Genomic DNA, 26,314 nt, shown 5'->3' with positions numbered 1-26,314 from the left:
GGACGTAAAAAAAATAAGCATTTAGATAAAGCAAGTCTAAACATTTTTATTCATTCTTACAGATAGATAATAATGATCGAGTTGTTGCTGGAGTAAAATGCAGCTGCGTTTATAACCAGAGCGGCAAGTGCAAACATATTGCTGCTTTAATCAGTAACAAAAATACAAGCAATACTTTATACTTGAAAAAAATAAATGTAATGTTTTTAAAAATCTTGTTTTTATTTATTTTTTACAACATTAATACTCTGGAAGAAAATCGGAGTATATAAATTTACTAAAACACTGCAAACATTCTTCATGTTTCTGAGTCTTTGCATTAATACACTTTCAATCAATGAGTTTCTAAAATAGTAACATAGAATATCATTGCTTTCAATCACTTCAATATAGCAAGTCCTTCCGTTTTCTTCTTGAAAGTACTCGTTTTGTTTTGCTCAAAATGGGGGCATAATAATTTTAACTTTTTTACCCCTTTCATCTAAGACTTGCTTACTTGAAAAACCTTTTTCATTCAAACTCTATCTCCAGCTTCTAAAAGATCAGTTAATCCAGATGTAGTATCTGGTTTATTGTCATTTGTGAGTCACTGTTTCTTCCACCTGATACTTTGGATTTAAATGAAATAGGTATTCTATGAAACTATCACTGCAAGTTTTGTCGTCGGGTTTTGGAGATCATGGTGGTCCATCATTCATCAACACTAAAACAATAGTTAGGTACATAATTAATATCTTTATAAAATGCAACTCAAATAAAATTGACTTGACTGATAATGCAATTTTAGGTTAAGTATATCGAATCACATACTTTTTCATTTTCACAGCAGCTATCTGATCTAATTTCCTAGTGGATTTAGAAAAAAACATTAAATTTGTATACGTACTACCTATTTTTGCTGTTATTTTTGCAGTCTACGATACAAAAACCAATTTCTAAAAATTTCAAAACAAGATTGACAAGTTTGTTTGGCTATTAACTGAGCCCCTTTGGTTGCATATTTTTGCCACGGCAAGCGCGGCAATCGCTTTCTTTACTCCCTCCACCCACTTCGCACGCTCCGAATACTCGACACTGGCCATGGTTAAAGCCGAAGTGCCATTATAAGAAGAAAAAAAATTTATGGTCAAATGTCAATGTCAAATTCAAAATTTCGTTTTTCAACTGCACTGCTACAATTTGTGGTTTGTTTCAAGTTTGTTTGTGTGTACATAAACTTCTTTATTTTATGAAGAAATTTAACGCAAAACTGCAAAGTTAAGTTTCTGGTGAGGGGTAGTAATTTTTACTCACTCAAATGAAAATGCTCAAAAAAGTAACAATGAAGAAACAACCTAAAATAACAAAAATGTTCCGTCAGGCGCGTAAGTATTCAAAGTTTTAATATAATTGTTTTTGATTATTACCATTATCTACGGACTGACTGAATACTTTTTGTATATTTAGCCAAAAAGCCATCGACGGACGATTGCGATGACCTAGAAGAAGAGGTACGCCAATTGGAACTGAAACTAAAAGAGACTCATAACAAACTATTTCAAATACAACGAAACAAATACAGACAGAAGGTCTTGCCTTCAAAGAAAACGGACGATTCATTTGTCCGTCCTGAGGTAACCAACATTTAAAAGCAACTAATGTTTAATAACTAAGCTAAAAGCCTGTTTCACCACTTCCTGATAAATGCCGGATAGGCTATCCACAACTTATCTGACAAATGCTCCATACTCTGTCAAGGTAAGTTGTGGATAGCCGATAGGCTATCCAAAATTTGCCAGATATGGCATATTTTGGATGGCAGGAAGTGGTGAAACAGGCCCTAAATTTATATTCTTATCTTTAAATTACATTAACTCACATTATTACAGAAAATATTCCTGACCAATTCCGTAGAAAGTTTGAAGAATGAATTGGAACTGATGACTATGCTGTCAGGAGTTGAGGTTCAGTCTTATGTTGCGGGAGACCACTGCTGTATAGTGTACCACATGCAGCACGGTGCTGCCACAGAAGTTAAACACGGCCTAAGAATTGAAATGGATAGTGGTGAGTCACATGGCTTTACCACATTTTTAATTAGCTTTTTCAGGCCTTGTGTCTTTGTAAGCTATGATTCAAATATTTTAAAGCTTCTGTTGTCACTACCACTGCTGTGCAGACACTAAAGCGCAGTAAGGCGCATTTTGGTGATTTTCCGGTTTTTTATATATTCTAAATCTACATTTTTTTCTCTTTATTTCTGGCTTACTCACATTATCCTACGTTACATGGAAGTATTTTATTTTTAACCTTAAAGTTTTTTGAAAATGCAGTAACGACCCCATTTTACCGCTAAAAAGACATTATTGCTATATAAATCGCAGTAAAATCACTTGCTGCAAGGATTTTTTTGTGATTTCAGATTAAAACGCAGTAAATACAAATAAAATACTGTTTTTTAAATAGTTCCGTATACACACACAGTCACGTAAAAACCTAATTAAAACGCAGTATATGTTAACTCCATACAAACAGTTTTTACTGCATTTAATCAGTACTAGTGATTACTAATTAAAATGCAGTAAATTCAGGTATAATACTGCATTTTAAAAAGTTAATTGCTATATTGATATAATCTATACTACTTACTAAAATGCAGTATTTGTATAGTATTCTTTGAAAGAGTTGTATGTATGCAATTCGTACAACTATCTTTTACAAAAAGATATAAGTACTTGCAGGCTATTGTAAATCGTATTTTGATATTCAATTATAGTGATTATTATTGCATAGTGAGGTCAATATTAGATTTTACTATATCAACAATGGTTAAAATGACGCCATATTAATTAACAATAAGTGTAATCGCTTAATTTTGGCCGGTTTTAATTTTTATTAATGACAATTGATAAGTTACTTATTAATATACCACTTATTTCTCAGTTCCACCATTTTATAGATTTTTGTGTTCCTTTCAGTGCCAATTATGGACTGATTAATTTTATAATGAAGTGCTTAGTATTCCTAATGCACATAAAAATGGTATTTTTTAAAATATAGTGCTAGGTATTTACAGTTTTAAGCATTATTTTAAAATAACGATGTTAACGTACTAAGAGAAGATAATAGCAAAAATGCAGGTTTTTTAATAAATATTAAGCTTAGAAACGAAGTTCAAATGAAAAACGCATCCTATTTGATTATTAAAAATAAAATTTTCATAATTAAATTATTATGCTGTTTCATTTGTATGCACTACTTCTTTTATGTTCTAGAACACAAAACTAACTAAAGTGCAATAATGCACCTTTTTTACTGCGTTTTAATATGTAATTCTCGGTTTTTTTCTGTGCAGTAAAGGGGCCCCAAAAATATTAATGCCTGTACTGTAATAAATTATTCATGGGGTTTTCATGGCATTCTTTACGTCTAGGATTAAGTTTACGTTATTCCCTTTGAGATAAAGTTGAAAAAGCACAAAACAAATACATTTTAATATATTTTTTTACGTTTTTAAACTTTAAATGCGTTTTTCTCCGAATCATGATTTTGCACTTACTGCGCTTTAGTGTCTACACGGCAGAGCAAGTAGCACTAGCTAAGAAACTATGTACTCCAACCACCACATAATAATTTGACCTTGTATTAAATTTAATTAAAATTAAAAATAAACAAACATATACTTTAAATAACTCCCCTTTTTATGCAGTCTGATAAAAATGCTTCAATTATATACTTTTAGATAAAAACACTGTGACAAAATCGTCTCTACCAGTTGGATTCAACTTCAAAGCTGTCATGGAGGACTACAAGAATATTCTGCTGCCGGAGTGCCTCTGCTCCATAAGGAACGGATTAGTAGCTTATTATGATAGACTGGAACAGTATGATGCATTAAAGGTGATTTTTGCTATATATTATGTTATCCCTCTTACTAATAATAAAGATATTTATTAACCCATCAAGCAACTAAGCGGCCACCGGTGGTTGCATAACAAGTGAGTATCTATTGAGTCTGTTATTCCCACAATCAAAGCATTAAAAAGATAATGATTAAAGTTCTGTCTTTCTTTTTGTAAAATCCTAATGTGCCAGAGAAAGACAGACATTTTCATTTGTATGATTGTATAACACAGTAAATAATTCAGCATGTTTTGTTAATTGAATGTAGAGCTGTGTACTTAAAAATTTAAGTATAATAGTTATTTCATTTTTAGAATTTACTTAATATTGAAGCAGAATTATTCAAAATATTAGATGGTTCTCACATTGAGGTGTCATTTTATGTGCACAACATTAATGAGGAGGAAGAGGAACAAATACCAGTAAAGCTAATATTAGACTATAGGGTATATGATATAAGACCCAAAACCTATAGCTTTGAGGACACAGGTATATAATCCAATATTACCCTATTTATACAAAATGAACAACTTTTTCTATGAGAACAATGCTGGGAAATCAAGAAAATCCGTCATCATACCCATACAAATTGCCATTCCGAGCATCTGTATGGGTATGAAGACGGCTTTTTTTTGAGTTCCCAGCATTGTTCTCATAGAAAAAGTTGTTCATTTTGACGGGCTCATTTGATGGTTTCAAGGATAACGGCGTTTACACTAACGCACTGTATAAGAATATTCATACATCCAGTGGTGGTTTAATTACTACCGGCGCCTTGGACAAGATTTCTACGGCGCCAAGGGTGCTGGTAGTGCTAAAAAAGGGGCTCTGTTTTCCTTTGGCACTCCTTTTTGTTCGGAGCCCTGGGTAGAGAGTAGAGTTCCTCCCCCTAACAATACCAATACTTAGATGGTATTGGTATTGTTAGGGGGAGCAACTCAACAAGGTATTTCTCCTGTCAAGTTACATGTCCAATACAGAGTGCAGACAGCAACAGTGCATAAGACTTATGCACTGTATTCAGGGCTGTAGCTAGAGTCAGATTTGAGGTAGGGTAGCATTGGTTACAGGTAGGGCAGAAGTAAAAAAAAAATGACATAATTGATTGATTTTCTAGGGTTTTGATATTTTTAAGGTAGGGCATTGCCCCCCAATGCCCCCCTCTAGCTACGGCCGTGACTGTATTATGCACTGTAGTATACTTATGCACAGAACCCATTTTTATTTAGCACTACCAGCACCCTTGGCGCAGTAGAATTCTCGTCCAAGGCGCCGGTAGTACTTAAACTTAGTTATCTGCTGGTAAATTTTTTAGTAACACAATTTCTATACAGTTTTTTAATAAGATTAAAAGAGAAATAAATTAAAAGAATTCTATAATAGTGACTTAAAAAAAATATCTTTCTCTTTCAGATTTGCCAGATGATATGGCTGATACTTTAAAAACACAGTGTGTAATGTTTAAAAAGAAACCACTTCAAAAGGCTTTCAAAGAAGCATTCATGAATGGAATAGGCCCATTTAATCTTGTTCAACAGGTGAGAAACTGTAAAACCTACTGGCAACTCGTCAAATAGACATACACCAAAAGAATAAATTATTTTCTATGGACTACTAACTACTTATAGATGAGAAGACAATGAGCTATAGATGAATGGCCAAATTTCTCACCATCCTGTGACCTAACTTTAGCAGCTTTTTTAATGAACGATTTTCAAAACATTAGAAATTAGATCATTAAATATGTGATAAGTTGATAACATCATATCGACACCGAAAATATCAATTAACGTATGGGACATTTTGGCGAAAATGACTTATACAGGGTGTAACAAAGTGATAATACTTTTTTTTTTATTAAATAAGGGGGCAAACGAGCAAACGGGTCACCTGATGGTAAGCAACTACCGTCGCCCATGGACACTCGCAACATCAGAAGAGCTGCAGGTGCGTTGCCGGCCTTTTAAGAGGGTATACGCTCTTTTCTTGAAGGTTTGCAGGTCGTATCGGTCCGGAAATACTGCTGGTGACAGTTCATTCCAGAGTTTCACAGCGCGCGGCAGAAAGTTACGCGAAAAACGCACTGTGGAAGACTGCCACTCATCAAGGTGATGAGGATGGTATGTTTTTCGCGTGGGACGATAACGAAAAGTTGCAGGTGGTATGATTCCGAACAATTCGTCAGAGCACTCCCCGTGATACAACCGATAGAGGATGCAGAGTGAAGCAACATCTCGGCGTAATTCCAGGGGGTCCAAGTTGTTTGAAACACTATGGCAGACAACAATTCGAGCAGCCCTTCGTTGGATACGATCCAGAGGGAGCAGTTGGTATTTTGGCGCCCCTGCCCAGAGATGAGAACAATATTCCATATGAGGCCGAACCTGCGCCTTGTAGAGTTGTAGGCGTTGGTCCGGACTGAAGTACTGTCTCGCTCTGTTAAGAACGCCAAGCTTCTTCGAGGCTAATTTGGCCTTACCCTCAAGATGATATCGGAAATGGACTTCGCTCGATATGTTGACGCCAAGTATCTCAATGCTAGGGGAGATGGTTAAAGATGTGCCCTCGAAACGAGGATAAACGACCATTGGTGACTTTTTAGTGGTGAACGCGCAGACTTGTGCCTTGGCGGGGTTGAATTGGACTAAGTTACGTCTACCCCATTCAGAGACCTTCTCCAATGAATTCTCCACCTTAGACACAAGTTCGTTTCGACTCTCAGTGTCATTTTGCCGAGAAATATTAGGGGAGCCGGTATATACAGCATCACCTGTACTATCATCCGCATAGCAATGAATGTCTTTGGTTTGTAACATGTCATTGATATGCAGTATGAATACAGTAGGCGGTAGCACACAGCCCTGAGGGACACCAGCATTAACAGACTGAGTTTCCGAGCATTCGCTGTCAACTACGACCTTTATGCTTCTGTCTGCTAAGAAACTAGTGACCCACTTACATAATTTCTCGGGCAGCCCGTATGATGGAAGCTTTGATAGCAGCGCTTTATGCCAAACCCGATCAAAGGCCTTCGCAATGTCTAAACTAACAGCCAATGCCTCTGCCTTCGACTCAATTGCCTGAGCCCAACGATGAGTCAGGTATGCCAAGAGATCACCAGCCGAGCGACCCTTACGGAACCCTTATTGTTTGTCGCTTAGCAATCCCTGGCCGTCCAAGTATCGAAGTAGCTGGCTATTGATAATGGATTCCATTATCTTCGAGAAGAGAGAGGTTATAGCGATTGGTCTGTAGTTGGAAGGATTTGAGCGATCACCTTTTTTGGGGATCGGGTGCACCAAGGCTGTCTTCCAGGAAGCCGGGACGATGCCAGTGGAATAGGAGAGCTGAAAAAGACGCGTCAAGACCGGAGCCAACTCTGGAGCACACTTTTTCAACACAATAGGCGGGATTCCGTCAGGCCCACTCGACTTTTGAATATCAAGGGAACAGAGGGCTTTTCGCACTGAGCGCTGATGAAACCGTATATCCGACATGATGCTCGTGCATAGCGGTATGGTCGGCAGTTTCTGCCCCCCATCATCCAGGGTCGAGTTTGACGCAAAGAGCTTGCCCAGAAGATCGGCTTTGTCTTTTGCGTCCTGGGCCAACGATCCATTTCCTACGTGTAGGGATGGTAGGGTTGGCTTGCAGAAATTTCCTTCAATAGCTTTGGCCAGAGACCAGAATGCACGGGTTCCCGAGGGGAGGCGCTCAAGTCTCTTGCCAATTCTATTGACGTGCTGTTGCTTTGCCCGAGTACTTACATAGAGTTCACTGTGAAAGTGCAGCGCTGAAAGACAATTTATTTTTCTTCCATACCTTTTTATTTAAATACCGCAAAAGAAAATGTTGTCAACCCTAGTACATGCGCGCTGCGCGAGCGCAATGACCTCGATCAGGTGATCTGGAAGTTAGGGTTCAGTAACGAAAGATATTTATTTTTGACAGAGAAGCGTGTTAGATTCATTATTACGTTAGCGGTTAGAGTTTAAAAAGTGTATCACATTTACATATTTGATTTCTCATAATAATGTAAAAGCTCAATAGATTTTACATCATTTTGTACTCAAAATAATATTTTTTTACTATTAAATAATACAATTATTTCATACGTTTAATCCAAAACAATGTAAATAATTGGCCAAGTGCGAGTCGGACTCGCGCGCGAAGGGTCCGTACCATTATAGAGCCAAATCGGGCCATAAATTGTGTTTTTTGTATGGGAGCCCCCCTTAATATTTTATTTTAATATTATTATTAAATATTAAAGTACAAATTATAACTAAGGACTTTGAGAAAAAATCAAGTAAGTACCTACCCTGTTGCCATTATTGATATAGAGCAAAAAAAAATTGAAAAAAATTACGTTTGTTGTATGGGAGCCCCCCATATATTTTTTTAACGGGCTTTGGCCCACCACACATTCCCACCACTGTATCTCCTGTGTTGCCAGGATCAATAGCGGTATCCAACCACGAAAACCCTTTGATATGATCTCAGGGAGCCCGAGGGACATGCTAAAGCTGTCTTGGAACCCGTAACGAAATTAATCAGAAGAAAATAGAGGAGTAGGAAGATTCCAATTTCCCTCCCCATACAAAGCGGGAGACAGCACAAAGTTGCAATGACACAAACAGACGGACAGACAATAAGTCTTAGTAATAGGGTCCCGTTTTTACCCTTTGGGTATGGAACCCTAAGAAGAACATTAAAATAAAATCATAAGAATAAACTTAGAATTAAATTAATAGAAGAAAAACTTGGTTATCTGATTTTGTTAACTTTTTCTGTTTTAGCTTGGAGTTCGTCAGGAGAAGCTAAAGACTAAAAAACCATCAAAACCTCATACACAATATAACAACGACGACACTTTTAGACCTGAGGATTGTTCAGATCAGGGTGAAGACTTTTTTGAGGAATAAATAAACTAGGTTTGTTAAATGTCCGCCGTTAAAAAAAATATTTTACAATTTCATATTGCGTATGGTCATCAAAAATAATAAAACATTTCCATAATAATTTTAATTTAATTAAAAATGATTTTTTACATCTTCCATATTATACAAATCATTGTTGGTTAAAAATACGAGAAGGTTTTGAGACTAAGGGAGATCGCCGACGGCACACTTTTTATGTGATCGAGTCTGCAGCGCGCATACAGTCGGCATTACGCGGCCATGCAAACTGTATGTGCGCCGTAGACTCGATCATACAAAAAGTGTGCCGGCGGTGATCTCCCTAATTAGGCGCTTCGCAGACGACGGGGCGGGGCGGGCTGGTCAACCTCTGTGCGTACGCCCGTCGATATCTGCGGCTTCCCGCGCCGCGTACACAAAGCACACGCCGTCTGCGTTACTGCATGTAAACTGTTTTGTGTGATCCACTACACGGCGGGCAGCCGCGGACATCCGCCGCCAGTGCCCGCCGGACACCCGCGGCGCGGTCTTTTTGCCCACCGTGTGCGTTGGTAATATAGGATCCCTTTGTGCTATCGTTTGCTGCGAAACTGACCGGCCTGCCCCGCCCCTTCGTCTGCAAATCGCCTTAATGTATATTTGTTGTGCACTCTCTAATTTTGAAATGAAAATAAATATAATAGAAATTGGTTCAATTTGATTTTTACTTGTGACAGCACCTGTGAACCTAAAAAGTAGAAAATTAGAAAAACAAAACTTTTTAGCCCAAGCATGACTTTTAATCCAAGTAGATAATAATTGGTAATCCATAAAATAATTAATTTTAGATAGAAATCAAATATTTTTTCTACTGATCATCTGAGTAGATCTTAAGTTTATAGAAATGGAGCATTTCGTAGATACAAGTACAAATGTATGTCATTCTAGATAATAGATACAGCACCAGTTATTTACATTATGCAAATAAGTAAAAAAAATTGAATAATTCTGTACAAATTCGTGAATACTATACAGTCAACATTTAGAAACTTTTACATGCTAACATTACATTTATTTTATTATGGCTTGACCATAAATACGTTTTAATATTATTTCTAGAACTTACAAGTTATGATTTGTTTTCAACATTGATAGCAAATACTAGTACTAGCCCAATTTAAATTAACTATAAGCACAAGTTTTTATTTAATAGTAAATGTGAATAATTAGTTATTTCTATACAATGTGTCCCGACACCGGTGTCCGATGCCGAATGCCATGATGTATGGCGTATTTTATTGACAAATTGGCTTTCAAAAATTTTTTTTCTTCAACTTTTGAAAAAAAAAACTTTCTCTCATACTAATCTGACCAATATTTCATACGAAAATCGTTATAACTTCTAAGCTATCTGACTTAGAAGTAAAGGAAATTTATTTAAGACGAAAACATCTTTATTTTTTTTAAATAAATAAGAACCAGTTTAATGCGCTAGATTTTTTACAAAAAGCCATTAATTAAAAAATACACGATTTTTTTTCTTAAACTTGGGTTTTTACTATATTTAATTCCACGAAATTTATAACATATTGTCTGTGTAAGCGTAGTCCACAAGTTTAGCTTTCAAATGAGACCTTTTTTATTATCATAGGAGATTTACATGAGAAGTGCTGATCAGATTAGTGTGAAAGCCCGAGAAAAACTAAAATGGCTGCCATTTCACAACCGAGAGAGAGAAGAAATTTGAGAGCCAATTTGTCGATAAAATATGCCGTAGATCATGACATTAAAGGATCGGACACCGGAGTCAGGACACATTGTATAATGGAACATTAAATGGCTATCGATTTTAATCAGTATATTTTTACAAGAGAGCTTATTACTAAGTTTAATCTACTTGTCTGTGACCTAAGGTTTCTGAAAATAAGTAAAAAATTAAAAAGGTATTTAATGAATATATTTAATATAACAATAATAATAATTTGACGCACCATTTGAAATGAACACAAATAGGAAAGTATTAAAATAATTACATTTATTATAAAATAAAAGTAAAGGTTTAGGAATTAGGTATTCAATTTAAGTTATGAAAATATGCCGCTATAAGAATAAGTTCACATAAAAATGCACAGCATACAAATCACAAATATTTGTGACAAAATGTATATTAAGAAGCATTTTAATATTATGTTAAAAGATTAATTAGTTTAGAAAGGTAGCAGTTGACGTGTTGATCATAAAAACACGCAACTGACCGCATAAACTATTTCAATTCATTTTGATTTAAATGTTAAAAAAGCACAACACGGGTGGTTATAAAAAAGAAGAAGACATTCAGATCAATATGAATCGAAATACCGTAATAACATTTAGCAGTAAAAAGAACCTGTTTGTTAGAAAATCTCAACTCTTTGTGACAAAAACTTTATAAGCCCAGTAACTGCGTAGTTGACGAGTTAACTGGGCTTAAAGCCGTCTAGTTTATAAATCAGAAGTGTGTTATTGCAGGAAAATAATATTTTTTTAGTTAATACACGCGCGAGCTTCGAGGACGCGTTTGACTTGCTTCTTTATTATATATTTTATCTATAATATAAAAAGGGATATTATTAAATGCACACCAGAATAATTTTTCAGCACAATACCTTAACTCCGCTAATTAACTGAAAGCATACCAGAGAAACTAATGCTGATAAAAAAAAACAATTGATTAACTGAACATGTATGTTACGAATAAGAGAAAGATCATACGAAGGTGTCTCTTGGTCCAAAGGCATTGAACAGAACCCCTGAACCTTTAAAGCTAAAAGTTTTTAAATTGCAGCATCGCTTAGATAACTGCAAGCATTTACCACAATTTCGCTTACAGTATTGTAGATAACTAAAAAGAGTGAAATAATTATTTTTAACAAAAAATTAAAACCGACTTCCAAGGTAAAAACAATAATAATATGAACTAAAAAGTGTTAAATAACTCTTACTCTATAATAGTGCCTTTTTCAGAATTCGTCTAAATCTCAACTATTTCTGTACATACTACAGTCTTCATTACTTTGAAGTCGGTACTGGTCCCAAAAGCTTCAGATATTCTGACATTGACTGAACTCATTAGAAATTAGCTGGTACATAACGTACGAGTAAGAGTTATTTAACACTTTTTAGTTCATATTATTATTGTTTTTACCTTGGAAGTCGGTTTAAATTTTTTGTTAAAAATAATAATCCTTTAAAAAGTTGTAGTATGTTTGTTGAACTAAGGAATTGTTAGATATACTATTTAAATAATAGTTATTCGTTCAGTAAAACAGTTTCGCAAATAACTTTAAATAGTATGCTGAATTCGCATTATTTAGGGTGCATAATTAGTGTGCAAGTTAGTATTTTTGGTGAAACTTTCAAATATTTTGATCGAGAAAAGGGAATATACAGATATTGATTTAAATACATGCCATATAAAAATGAGTTGCAATCTCGCACGCGAAGTATACTTTACTACTAAAAACATTTATACAACGGATACGCAATAAAAGGTGTCATCCTCATGTAATTACAATAAAATACATTAGAAAAGTGACTCGAAATACAAAGACATATCATTATAGCATAAGCATTGTTTTACTAGTAATGGGCTGGGTTCCATCGCCCAATCGCAGACACGAATAGATGAAGTAGGCTTTAGACCCGGAAAAATGATTTAAAATAAAAAAAAAATATGGACTCTTCATAGCTACAAAATGATCTTGATAAAGTATGTTACTAGGTTCAAATTATATGGGAAAAATACTCTAACGGCCATTCCAAATATTTGATCTATCTCTGGTTTTGCCATACTAGAGATAGGAATAGCTCACAATTGACATAAAATATATGTCTCTTATGTCTAATGTGAGTTATTCCTATCTCTAGTAGGGCAAAACCAGAGATAGATCAAATATTGGGAACGGCCGTTAGTGTCTAAACACTAGGCCGAAAATACGCGGCCGAAGTTCGGCATGATTACGCCTGCAATGTATTTTAGATGACACACCATGCCGAAATTACGTCGCGTTATATTATACGCGTAGCGCATTGCTGACGTAATCATGCCGAACTTCGGCCGCGTAACTTCGGCATGGTGTGTTTAGACACTTATGTTGTAAAATTTGAGTGACCGGCTTCATCCTCTTATATCGGCAGCTGTCCCGGGAAATGTTCTTTGTAATATCGTATGAACTGGTCCGCGTTGCGCACGATGCTCTGTATGATGTCTTGCAGCGTGTCGCGGGGCGGCGCTCGCACTCACGCGCCGCGGTTGTGGAGCGGCTTCACCTTGTACACTCGCACCAGCCAGTGCTCGGTGGTGTACGCCTCCTCGAGCACGTCTAGGTTGAAGTCCTTGTTGCCGATCTCGGCGCCGCGGACGCGGTCGTAGCCGGGGGGACGCCCTGGGAACGAAACAAATGATTGTGGGCCTTCACCACTTCCTGATAAGTGCCGGACATCTACAACTTATCTGACAGATGGAGTATGTATCTATCGGATAAGTTGTGGATAGCCTATCTGGTACTCATCGGGAAGCGGTGAAACAGACGCTCACTCTTTTGTAAAGTTTTTTCTCGTCGAGCTATTCTCCGAACCGGTGGTAGTGTCTATGTCTAGGTAAAAAAAAGAAAACCGGCGTGAAACAGCGCTTGCGCTGTGTTTCGCCGAGTGAGTGAGTTTACCGGAGGCCCAATCCCCTACCCTATTCCCTCTATTCCCTTCCCTACCCTCCCCTATTCACTTCCCTTCCCATCCCTACCCTCCCCTATTTTATTCCCTCTTAAAAGGCCGGCAACGCACCTGCAGCTCTTCTGATGCTGCGAGTGTCCATGGGCGACGGAAGTTGCTTTCCATCAGGTGACCCGTTTGCTCGTTTGCCCCCTTATTTCATAAAAAAAAAATCAGAAAATATTTTGTATAAAATTCAATCTGAATAAAAATATTTAAGTTTGAGTTTCACACCTAAACCACCTTCGCTCAGGCTTAGTATTGATTATATTGAAGTAATGATATTTTGATAATTTTGATACTACCTTCACCTCTAAGACAGTTGGAAAAAACAATAAGAGTAAATTTAGTGAATGGGCTACACCAGGTATTATGAAAAGCAGATTAAAACTGTATGACCTTTATAATGAAAGAACTATAAATCAAAGTGAACACTTTATAAACTATGTAAGATTATATTCAAAAATATTTAAACAAGTCTGCAGGGCTGCCAAATCTATTCACATTAGAAATAAAATTAAGAATTCAAAAAATAAAGTAAAGACAACGTGGCAAATAATAGCAAGTGAAACTGGAAGAGTCGCCAGTCACAACTCAGATTTTAAATTAAATATAGATAACAAAAATATAACTTCCGACAATGATGTTGCGACTGCTTTTGAGAAATTTTTCGCTGACATTCCAGTTTCAATTACAAGTAACCTAAAGGACTCTCCTGATGATGCTATATTGTTACTTAAAGAAAATGTAAATGAATGTGATATCGACTTTAGATTTAAAGAAGTAGGTCCTGAAGACATTTTAAAAACTTTCAATTTACTAAATATTAAGAACACTACTGATTTGTGGGGCCTATCAATGAAAGTTATTAAATCTATAATCGATGTTATCGCGCCCTACTTAGCGACTATATTTAATGATTGTATAAAAAGTGGCGTATTTCCTGATCTAATGAAACACAGTAAAGTTTTACCTCTTTTTAAATCTGGTAGTAAGTTGGACCCGTCTAATTTCCGACCTATATCTATTTTACCGACATTGAGTAAAATTTATGAAAAGATAATACTGAATCAATTACTAACGCACTTTAATATAAATAATATTTTACATAATAAACAATTTGGATTTACAAAGGGACGGTCTACTACAGACGCAGGCGTTGAATTGATCAGTAGTATTTTTAATGCCTGGGAGACGTCGCAGGATGCTCTAGGAGTTTTTTGCGATCTCTCAAAGGCCTTTGATTGCGTGCAACACAAAACATTGGTCAGGAAACTCTGTCACTATGGCATAAAAGGCACAGCACTCGCCCTCCTAAAATCGTACTTGTCAAATAGAACTCAGAGGGTTGAGATAAATGGTAAAAAATCTGCTGGTGCAAAAATTGAAATGGGGGTCCCACAGGGGTCTATATTAGGACCCTTCCTGTTTCTTATTTATATAAATGACCTGCCATTCTTAATTAAAGATAAACATGGGATAGTATTATTTGCTGATGATACATCTCTTACATTCAATATCAAACGGCTTAATGCGTGTTATGACGAAGTAAATAATGCTCTCTCAAAGATTGTACATTGGTTTAGTGTTAATAATCTTTTACTTAATAGTAAAAAAACAAAATGTATTAAATTCAAATTGCCCAATGTAAGGCAAACGGAAACCAATGTGCTTTTAAATGGTGATGTTATGGAGCTAGTGGATACAGCTGTATTTTTAGGTATTACACTAGACTCCAAGCTTCAGTGGGGCCCTCATATTGCTGGGTTGGCCGACAGACTCAGTTCAGCAGCATATGCAGTAAGTAAGATTAGACAATTTTCAGATGAAACAACAGCACGTCTAGTGTATTTTAGTTACTTTCATAGTATTATGTCCTACGGCATTTTGCTGTGGGGCAATGCTGCAGATATAAATACAATTTTTGTGCTGCAGAAGCGAGCTGTGCGGGCAATCTACAAGTTGGCCCGTAATACTTCACTTAGAGAAAAATTTAAGGAAACTGGAATCTTAACTGTTGCTTCTCAATATGTCCTATCAAATGTATTATATGTTAAAAAGAATATATATCAATTCACGAAAAAATGTGATACCCATGGGAGAAATACTCGTAATAAACATAAGCTTGAAATTCCGGTGACTAGACTTACTAAAGTCAAAAATTCTTTTAAAGGTCAATGTATACGCCTTTATAATAAGATCCCAGAAAGCGTTCAAAATCTCTCAATTAATAGATTTAAAAAAGTTGTTAAAGAACGTTTGTGTACCAAAGCGTACTATAAAGTTACTGATTTCATGAATGATAGTACACCATGGGAATAAGGTCGCCCCCTGCAGAGCTGTTTCATTATAATATGTATAATAATTGTACATTCGTTGTATTTTATTTAGTCATAATGACACTGTTATTTTATAATATATTTTTTGTAATTTTCCATCTTTTTAGAAAAAGATGGCCCCGTGCGAGTTTCTTACGCCGGTTCTTCTCGCCGGGTTAGTTCCCGAACCGGTGGTAGGCATCTGTGTAGCCCCGACGTTCAGAGAATATTTGAAAAAATTTATTCTGAATAAAAAATTTTGAGTTTGAGTTTGAGTTTGAAAAAATGTGAATCGCCTAGACGAGAATGTAAATACTGACTGAGCAGTTCCCTACTTTCATTAGCAAAGATAAATCTAATTTCAATTTGAGGCTTTTTAAAACATAAAGCTCTAACAAAACAATGTTAAGGCGATGCTTACTGCTTATGTAATTGGGCATTTACAATAAGGGCCCATGTTGCTACTCGTTAACCAATGTTACTAATAAAACATCTTTTTAAATGAGCTTTGGCCTACCACACATTCCCGCCGTTGTATCTCTTGTCTTTTTTTTAGAATAAAACATATTCTGTACAACATACCTCCCTCAGTATAAACCAGTCCGAACTTGTAGTAGCTCATCTTGTACATGAGGCAGTTGAGGAGCGTGCGGGAGCCGTCGGCGTCGACGCGGAACTCGCCGCCCGCGGTGTAGTAGTCCGCCTCGCGGATGTGCGCGCCGCGATCCGTGCTGCCACCGATACGGACCATCCAGAGGAACTTGTTTATATCTGTAACAAGACATATTGGTGTTCTGTAATCTGTAGGCCTACTACGAAACCGTTTTGGCACTCAAGCAATCGAATGAGAATGCCGCGGCCCGCGTCCTGCTCTAACAACGTCATTTCTCGTTTGTTAGAGTAGGATGCGGCATTCTGGTTCGTTCGATTGAGTCTCAAAACGGTTTCGTGGTACGGCCCCAGTTTGGTACATGTGCATCATAGGAACTTGTTTACTTCTGTGACAAATTAACACATTGCTATCCTGCTCACTACAAAACGCATTTCACTGTTTATTTCTATGATGAAATAAGGTAATATTACATTGCTCTCTTGCTTACACGATGGCAAGGGTTCTATATTCTATAATTTATAGGTGTGAATCAAAAATTATGTATTTTTTTTGTAAGAAAAATAATGTATGATAAATGATAATGACAAGCAGTAACCCATACATTTTCCTTTAGTAGTAGATTCTAGAATAACGTGAAGCGTAGTTGTCTGCCTCATGCCTGCCGTGTAGTGTGTTAACGTCTATTGCTTTTTATAAGTATGACTCACCATCAGACGAATATCCCACGAGCCCACCGAATATGACCAGCACATAATCCACGTCGAGCTCCCTCATGATCTCATACGCTTTCTCCTCGCTGGACGCCATGGCCTGGCCGACGCGCGAGATATGCGTGTTGTTCCACGTGTTGTTGTCCACTATCACCGTCCGGTTCGCCATCGCCGTTATCTGGTACCCGTAGTCCCACCACGACATCACTTTCGCGTCCTGAAATTTATAATTTGAACTTTAGGATGAAGACATAATATTATTGCACCATTGTCTTACAGCACCGCTCCATCAATTTACTTATATATATTTTATTAAACGCATTGATGTGTTGCACTTGCATCATTTAATGTTGTAACGGAATATAATGTAGCTGTTCTATTAACAACAGCCATTAACGGTGAAATTTTAATGGTACTTTAAACGGCAAGTGTAGCACGATTATGTGGATTAGTGATGATTGACGCCCGTTCGTCGGATGACGATATGATTTAAATATGAATAATAACTAAATTGAATCCCGATTTAGCACCCTTAAAAATGAAAACTTGTATCACAATTATATTGTATCAATCAATTGTATCAACATAGAAATACTTTTGTAAATTGAAATTTGAAAAGCACTGGCTACGTTTTCGTATAGTGGTACCTGCTAGATTCTATTTTAACCATGGAAAAAGCACTAGCTACTAGTGCAATGTTGCTGTAGGATTCAATATTGCAAGCACGACATCAATCTACTTATCTAGTGTCACATTACCTCAGGCGTGTTCATCTTGAGCCACGTGTACGCTTCGCGGAAGTCGTCGAATATGATGCGGGCGCCGTCGTGGGCGCGCGCGGACAGCACGATCGACGGCGACGAGTACGCCTCCGACGTCACCCACGTGCAGTGCAGCACGTACGACACCAGCAGACCGCCGAGCACTATCACAAATACCGCGCCCACCTGGAAATAATATAATCTAATATATAAAAATATATAAAATTCTCGTGTCACGCGCGGTGAACTCCTCTGAAACGGCTCGACTGATTTTCGTGAATCTTAGCGAGCATATCGGCTAGGGTGGAGAATCGGACAACATCTACTTTTTATATTGATAAGTGCATTTGTTGGATAAATAATAGTAAATTATTACAACTCGAGACTGATGAGTGATGGCGATCATTTTTTGTGCGACGAGATAGCGATGGACGTTGCCATGGTGACATACTTATTTAGTCACTTCAATAAAATAATATGGGCGTAAATCGAAATACTTTATACAGCAAACGACGTTTGCTGGGACAGCTAGTAATAATATAATATCAATGGACGCTTCACACCATGTCAGTCTGGCCCCCTGGAACTTGAAGGACCAGAAGGATTGTGTTATGGGTACCAGACAACGGAAATTACTTTATACTGTACATAATATATTATGTAAGATTTTTATTATATGATGTAACACATATCTAACGTCTGCGGGATTTGAACCCGCTACCTGGCTTATGGATATAAGTTACAAGTTATAAAGTCATCTTCTGCCTCTATGGCTACGCCCACTTCGACCGTGCAATTACTTTATGGTTTGTTTACTGGATATATAGGTATTTTGATAAAGGCAAAAAATTCAGACATAACTTAGTATGATCAAATATCTCATTTCAATTATTTTTAGGCAGTAAGCCTGTACAAATGAAAAGTTTGCCAGTTTTTCTTGTCATTTACACAACTTTCATTTTTGTATGTGATACAAATAAATTATTTCTCTAAACAGGTATACCAAGAAAATTAGTGTATTGTGGTATGAAAAAAAATGTCCAGAAAAGTAATCACAAGAGTACCTAACTAACCTCAGATCTAAACACCAAGTTGTTCTCGTGCTTCTTCTTCTTCATCTCATGTTTTTCCACCTTCGGCTCGATATCCTTCACATGTAGACTGAGTAGACTAGACGCTGCCACTCCGGATACGATACACATGACCGGTGCCAGCACCAACATGAGACGCACCATCACACCCTGGAAAGGAGATTTTGTTAGTTCTTTTCTATTTTGAGGTTATAGAAATGTTGATAAGAGTGTATCAGCGATCAAAGTGTACGGATCATTGTGTGGAGTCAGCGGAGAACTTAACGCTGACTCAACACACTCCAGCTGTGTGTGTCATCATTTGAATATTTAGTTTGTGTCTTAAATTTATCACGTATTAGATATTATACCTACAAAAATTCTAGATTAAAATGACAATTTTAAATATATTACCACGCAATGTAAGCTACCGCGTCATTTGAAGTATCCCCCACATTAGGCATGCGCGTTCCTCGGGCGTGTGAGCGAGAGAACGCTACGTGCGCGCCGCGAGCGCGACGTATACAAGGCCTGTCCCACTCGCACGTTTAGGCATCGAACTGTAAGTACCACCCGCGAGTGGCACATCATAAGGGACTCACAAGCGAGCGGTGACGCACGCGCAAAATATTTCGTCGCGTATCTACCGTATACTGATCATAGAGGAATTTAATTCATGATACTGATTTCATACAAAAAAATACACAAACTACCCAGAAATAAACACAAGTTACTATGTTTAAATTGTCAAAGTTTTCTGCACTATTATTTAGGTTAGGTTACTAAAATTTGATATTACTATAAAAAGGTTTGCTACCCGTACCAATAGTAATTAAAAAAGATTATTTTGTTTTCTAAAAAGCGAAAACCTTGATTTCGTAAGAAAAGGTACGCGTTATGCGATAGACAGAGAGCACATTTGTAGGTGAATATAATTGTAGGCACTTAGCATTGCGCGGTCGGAATTTAAACTTTATAGTATCGTAGCATAAGTCGTTATTTTTTTAAACTGGTTTTGGGAGTGAGATTTCTGTTGTTAAACTAATATGTATTCTGTGCGTATACGCAGATCGCTCGCGTCGCTCATACGCCCGAGGAATGCGCACGCCTGTGTGGCCAGCCTAAACAGTCAGCCGCAGGTCAAGGTGAAGTCAGTGAAATGACCACGTTACCTCTTTCATGTACCCACGTCATTGTTATCACGAACCTATGAAAGCGAGATAATCGTGTACTTGAAGTGAAAGAGACAAGTAATGTAATGTCAATTAACAATTACCGCGTACTCAGCAACTGTCCTCTACTACATAATACAATCCATACTAGTATTATAAATGCGAAAGTCTGTTTGTCTGTTATCTCTTCACGCTTAAACCGCTGAACCGATTTTGCTGAAATTTGGTACTAATACTGAGTTCCGGGAAAGGACATAAGCTACTTTTATTTTGGTAAGATGTACGGTTCCAGCGCGATAAACAAATTTCAACGGGCGTCATCTAGTATTTTATAAAAACTCACCGCAAAGTAGATGCTCAGCACTCCGTAGAGTATGATGAAGATGTTGGCATCGGTGAGCTTGGTGAAGCAGAAGTACAGTCCGGCGGGGAACAGGAACACCAGCACCTGCAGGTCGAAGTAGAACGACGACCACGACGTCGGCTGGTGCTCAGAAACAGACGCTGAAATAATAAAACTAATTGTTCGAGCCGCGCACATTACAAACACCGCACTGCCCCATCACTACAGCGGGACGCGGGGGGAGCGTTCCCGTTTCCGGCGCGGCCGCAGCTCTCGACCACTTGCCAAGGCGACACGCGCGGGCGCACACACGTCACACCGCGATAAAGTTAATAATAAGCAAATTGTAAAAACTTAATACATACTAATTGTTTTATTGAAAACGTCTTAAAAATCTATGTCCCACTGACACTATTATAACCTGTTTCAGACGCTTTTTGACTATCAGCGTTATGCCACGTTATGCTATGTCGAATGTAATGTCTCGCCTATTGATCGGTTTAAGTGTCTAAACACACCATGCCAAAGATACGCGACCGAAGTTCGGCAAGATTACGCCTGCAATGTATTTAAATTACCGATGACACACCATGCCGACATTATGTCGCGTTATAGCGTACAGCCGAACTTCGGTCGAGCGTAAGTGCGGCAGCGATTCGGCGGTAATGTTTTTTTTTCGGCGTCAATTCGGCGGCGTTTGAGACTCTGAATACTCGGACAAAGTTACGCAACTGAACTTCCGCCGAGTAATTTCGGCTCTTATCGTGTGTCACATTATCAGCCAAATGCGTCAACGTAATATCGGCGGTGCAGTTGGCAATAAAACGCGCGCGACGATGGCGGATGAAGATTACCGAATCTATCTGAGCCGAATTCAACCCAACTAAAAATGCATGCATTATGAAATTAACTATAAAGCTGAATTATTTTCAGCCATTTGCCCAATATATTTCAAGAAGGTGTGTTTGTGTTGAGTAGACAAAACAGTTGTGACGATTCAGCCTAAAAATCTGATTTGCCCGTATTTATTACCTTTTACAGTAAAGTATATTAAAATTTAAACCTACTTACCAATGATGGGAATGTGGTTCTTGGCGTAAGATGGGTCGAGGAGCGAGTAGAATCTTCCAGTCCATGGGGAGATCTTTCCTGTGGAAGTAAACAGTTTATATGCATTATTATCGGTCACTTTTAGCTCCCTTATGACATTTTCTCATTAAACCAAATTAAGTCTCGACTTTTTAGACTTTTAAGTAATCTGCATAGTGTATTCTATTTGTTTATGGCACATTCACCTTATCTAATATAATATATATTTCCTCTACCCGTGGTTGCCTGGAAGAAATTAATAATTAGTAATAGGGCCGCCATTGTGTTATACTTGTGTTTTAAAAAAAATGTCTTTAAATTGTTATAATATTATGTGTGCACAATAAAAAGTAATTATCTTATCTTATTCTTAATACGAATTTTCACGTAATAACCTCCTACTTTTTGGAAGTCGGTTAAAAATTCCTAGCATTCCATTAACAACTTGTAACTCTCAATGAATCGCACCTGGCCTATATTGGAGTTACGGAACACGCCCTATATCTTCAGATGGCAAAAATCTATATTGAAATATTTTGATTTATTTTCTAACATACCAGTAACGGTTAGGGCGACGACGGCCGTGCCTAGTGTTGCCAGCAGTGTCATAACGAGTGCCTTGAACAGCAGTTCGAAGTTAGCTGGTGACAGGTGCTCGCGCAGATACTTAGTGAATGCGTACAACTGGCACAGACCAAATGTTCCGAACGCCTGAAAATAAGAACATGTTTAGTAAAAGTTATGTTAATGATTGTAAGTAGAAAATAGGTTTCAGTCTTTGCTGTATGGACCGCTCATAATTTTATCATTGCTGTGCCTCGGTGTTTTCAAATATAACATCATATTGTAGAAACATGGTATGATGCTTCCAGTAGTAAGGCTGCTATTTCAAACTGTTTCCTTTTTCTTTGTAACCTTTGTCAACTGATTTGTTTCTTTAATGGTTTGAATAAAGAGTTTTTTATTTTATTTATGATGATAAATTTCTTTAATATGACGACGAAGTAGGTTGTCCCGAATCTAGCTTTAACCATAAGTCATGGTACTACTAAGAACTTATTACATTGCTTAATTTAAAGCAGCAAAGAAACTCACCAACATATGCTCTGAGCTCTGGACTGGTTGGAAGCCAACAAAGGAGATCTGCATGGAGAGGATGGTGCCGACGCAGTACAGCGTGCTGTACGCCACATACACTCGCGACGAGAAGCGGCCTAGCAGCATCAGCGCGAGTACATGGAGCGGGATCAGATTGATGAGGAACACGTAGCCACCCCATGAAGATACCTGTTGATTTGATTGATGATTAGTGCTTCAGAACAAAGTGTACAGTTTAATGTAGTCTTGGGCAAGGCTGCATTTGAAGTATCAAAATTCATGTTGGTTTTGCGTTGCGGTACAAAGAAGATGTGCCATGTGGTTACAACGACGCATTGCATCTGATCAATGAATTTTCATAAAAAAGAGTTTTTGTAGATTAATAGTTAAAACTGATGTCAATGTAGATATTACTAAAAATGAACTGTATGAAAGTGCAAAAGTAAACACATCATAAGAAACATGTTTATGTGAAGCTTTCATCTTGTTGATCTATGATTGATTTCTCACCATTGCGTCAAAGTGTACAATAGTTAAAATACATAATGTATTTGATTAAGAAAATCAATCAATGCTAGATTACTATATTTTATTATAAAAATTATATTATAATGAATTCTTATAATAAGTTTCTGAGTTTTTAAAGATCTTTTATACATTTTAATATTTGCTTACCATGTAGAAATAAGCAAGTGCAGTCATGGTAGCCCAAAGAATAGTTCCAGTGTTGACAGCCTTGATCCAGAAGTAGTATGTGAGGAGCATGCAGAAGATTGCAATACCCTCGTTATCATAGCTGCCAGCAACAGAACGACTTATGTAACCAGGGACAATGGCAATCATGGCGGCTGCCACGAGACCAGCACCTTCATCCTGCACAAATTATAAGGCTCTGATAAATTTTGCATTACAATGTAAATAGCACATCTTTAGCATATTGAACAATTGAATACCCTTTTCCCTTCCCTACCCTCCCCTATTCCCTTCCCTCCCCTATTCCCTCTCAAAAGGCCGGCCACACTCCTGCATCTCTCTCTTCTGATGCTGCGAGTGTCCATGGGTGACAGAAGCTGCTTTCCATCAGGTGACCCGTTTGCTCGTTTGCCCCCTTATTTCATAAAAAAAGAATAACTTTGGATTCAATATTTGGTTTTGTAATGTTTTCCAACATTTATTCAATTTTTGTTCAACATTTATTCAACATTTTTTTCAACTTTTGTCTCTGGGACTCAGCTGATCGCAGACTGGCTGTAAGCATTGTCTAATAGTATCTTAAGATTCAATAAAAAAAACTATAATCCATTTTCAATTTGTCAACTTGTTGTCAACAGACTTCAACCATAAATAAAAGAGTATAGTTCATATGTATAGGCTTGTAGTGTGTGTAATGTTTTATTTGTTAAAAAAATGTATGATAAAAAGCATAATAATTTCAAAATAATATTAGCTTGATGCACTCCTTCACCATATAAACTATAACTGTGCAAAATTTCACGTTTCCCCATTTTTCTTAAAAGCATATTAATATTATGATGATAATGATACTTATTTAGTCTGCAATAAGAAAGGGCAGTTACAATGGTATAATTATACTCATTTTTGTTTGAATATTGAAATATAACAGAATATATAAAATATTGCATTCATTGTTAGTTACAAACTGTTATAATATAATAAAAGATCATGTTATATCATCATAGATTCTATACTAATAGCAGATGATCTTTGAAAAGAGTTATCAGTTGATATGTTTTACTATACCTTAAGTTCCTTTGTGAGTAAATATGTGACAATAGTGGTGAGGGATGAGAAGAAAGGAGCCAGGAACACGCAGACATTACGTATATCAATTGTTATGTTCAGAAACTGCATAACATTGTAGAGAGCCGCCGATGTCACCATCAGACCAGGGTATATCGTTCCTGGAATAAAGTACATGACAAATTATTCCCCTTTAAAAAAAAAAGTTATTCCCCTTACTAATAAAAAGATCCCTAATCAGCATACATATGTTTTTTAGAGTCTCCAATATTTAACAAAATGTGGCTCGATAGACAATGGTAAAGCGACAAATAACCGTCTGTATAAAATAAGTTACAGTTTTCATCAAAATATTTTTTTTAGTTACCTCCAATAATACGCCCCAATGGGTACCATGCTCGGTCGTCAAACCAGTTGTGGAAGTTGTAAAAGCCTTCCTCAGTTAGATACCGTGTTGTTCTGTAGTTGAAGTATGGATCGAACTCGTGAATTACACTCTCAAACCGTAGCACAGAGAAGAGTCGAGTTGCAAAAGCTAAAACAAAAAAAGAACCGGTGGATTAATGATGTATGTTTAATTGTTTTTTTTTTTGTTATCACAACAATAAAAATAATACAACCTACTAGTTGAATATAAAATATTTTAATAATAAAGTGAAATGGTTTTATTTGCTAGTGAGCGGTGTTCGCCCAGTTTGACACTAAGCTTATCGAATTTTTTGGAACACGTAAGTTCATACACAAAGCCCATTCGTAAGTAAATAATAAGCTCTTGTGTAATATTTCTGATGCTGACGAAGTGAATTGGGTGCGATGAATTATTTATTTCTACTTACACAGTATCGCTGCCATCGACAAAACAGCTAGTTTTATGAATGTAAGCTGTTTATCAGATGTAAAGTACGCAAGCCGCGACTTGGCTTGGACCTCGGCCGTCATGATGTCTGAGTGTTTTTAAAAGATCCTGTACTACATAAAACTTGCAAGTTTATTTGAAAACCTATCTAATTACACAAATATTTTCGCCGGCAACCTAATTTTCCAACGCAAGCAACATGAAACTGTTTGACATTACGAGTGACGGTCAATGACATTTTCCAAGTGGCGTGGCATTCAATGTTGCCATACATTCCGAATTAAACCAATGAATAGGGAAACAGAAGGACATAACATAACTACAAAAAAGGGTGGCCGGCGCCATATTGCCAAGAACTAAACATGACGGTCTATAGTGATGGGACACTTGGTTGATATTTGTCGAGGATATCGATAAGTAAGAAGTTATAAGTGAGCTATTAAGGTTAAATAAATGATCAGATCTTCACCTTATATTTTTTAAATTCTATAAAAAAGTACATCACTAAACGTCAAATCTACTAATTTCTATGTTGATTAAATATCGAAAATCAAGCCATGTTATATTCTATTCTATCACAAACCTTATTTATTGTCTAATTATTAACTAAATTGGCACATACGAAGTCAAGCCATCGGTAAAATAACAAAAAATTTAGTAAAAATATAAACGTACCGATCCAAGGACAAACTTTTTAAAATTTCTTCACTTTCTTGACGGACTATAAATTAATTTAAAAAATAGCAAATTGGTCGAAAAATTTGACCGATATATCGATATTTTTTTCTCGATATATCGAGACCAATATTGATATTTTTTCAAATATCGATGTATCGATATATCGATATTTTCTTTCAATTTCGACATCCCTATAATACGACACTTTGACAGTTTATGTACCTCGGAGAACCGGACCGGCCACAGTATTTTGATTTGGTAGAGACCATCATGCCGCGTCCACTTATAAAAGACAATGAATTAAACAGCCTTTTGT

The 26,314-nt window shown here is 36.9% G+C and overlaps 2 protein-coding genes across 2 annotated transcripts; one reads left to right on the top strand and one right to left on the bottom strand.

Annotated features, from left to right (window-relative positions):
• Window positions 1-1,163: 1,163 nt before the first annotated feature.
• Window positions 1,164-8,825, top strand: LOC121729399. The gene is made up of 7 exons (XM_042117900.1): window positions 1,164-1,364; window positions 1,447-1,613; window positions 1,869-2,046; window positions 3,722-3,879; window positions 4,197-4,371; window positions 5,296-5,420; window positions 8,682-8,825. The coding sequence occupies exons 1-7, from the start codon at window positions 1,298-1,300 to the stop codon at window positions 8,805-8,807; spliced, it is 996 nt and encodes a 331-aa protein (XP_041973834.1). The 5' UTR covers window positions 1,164-1,297; the 3' UTR covers window positions 8,808-8,825.
• Window positions 8,826-12,884: 4,059 nt separating this feature from the next.
• Window positions 12,885-25,535, bottom strand: LOC121729397 (dolichyl-diphosphooligosaccharide--protein glycosyltransferase subunit STT3A). The gene is made up of 13 exons (XM_042117899.1): window positions 25,301-25,535; window positions 24,832-24,999; window positions 24,465-24,625; window positions 23,379-23,576; window positions 22,701-22,892; window positions 22,163-22,316; window positions 21,588-21,665; window positions 20,517-20,677; window positions 19,005-19,172; window positions 17,929-18,117; window positions 17,168-17,387; window positions 16,430-16,618; window positions 12,885-13,204 (listed from the first exon to the last, which is right to left on the bottom strand). The coding sequence occupies exons 1-13, from the start codon at window positions 25,401-25,403 to the stop codon at window positions 13,059-13,061; spliced, it is 2,127 nt and encodes a 708-aa protein (XP_041973833.1). The 5' UTR covers window positions 25,404-25,535; the 3' UTR covers window positions 12,885-13,058.
• Window positions 25,536-26,314: the final 779 nt, after the last annotated feature.

This window comes from Aricia agestis, chromosome 8, assembly GCF_905147365.1.
Source record: "Aricia agestis chromosome 8, ilAriAges1.1, whole genome shotgun sequence".
NCBI lineage: Eukaryota > Metazoa > Arthropoda > Insecta > Lepidoptera > Lycaenidae > Aricia > Aricia agestis.
This window is presented reverse-complemented; position numbering and strand designations above follow the sequence as displayed.

Coding starts and splice junctions, on each gene's coding strand:
- LOC121729399 (XM_042117900.1), top strand. CDS start 1,298: ATGAAAATGCTCAAAAAAGTAACAATGAAGAAACAACCTAAAATAACA. Junction 1,365..1,446: donor AAAAATGTTCCGTCAGGCGC/GTAAGTATTCAA, acceptor TTGTATATTTAG/CCAAAAAGCCATCGACGGAC. Junction 2,047..3,721: donor AAGAATTGAAATGGATAGTG/GTGAGTCACATG, acceptor ATATACTTTTAG/ATAAAAACACTGTGACAAAA.
- LOC121729397 (XM_042117899.1), bottom strand. CDS start 25,403: ATGACGGCCGAGGTCCAAGCCAAGTCGCGGCTTGCGTACTTTACATCT. Junction 21,666..22,162: donor CGTCGCCCTAACCGTTACTG/GTATGTTAGAAA, acceptor TTACTTCCACAG/GAAAGATCTCCCCATGGACT. Junction 17,388..17,928: donor TCAAGATGAACACGCCTGAG/GTAATGTGACAC, acceptor TATAAATTTCAG/GACGCGAAAGTGATGTCGTG.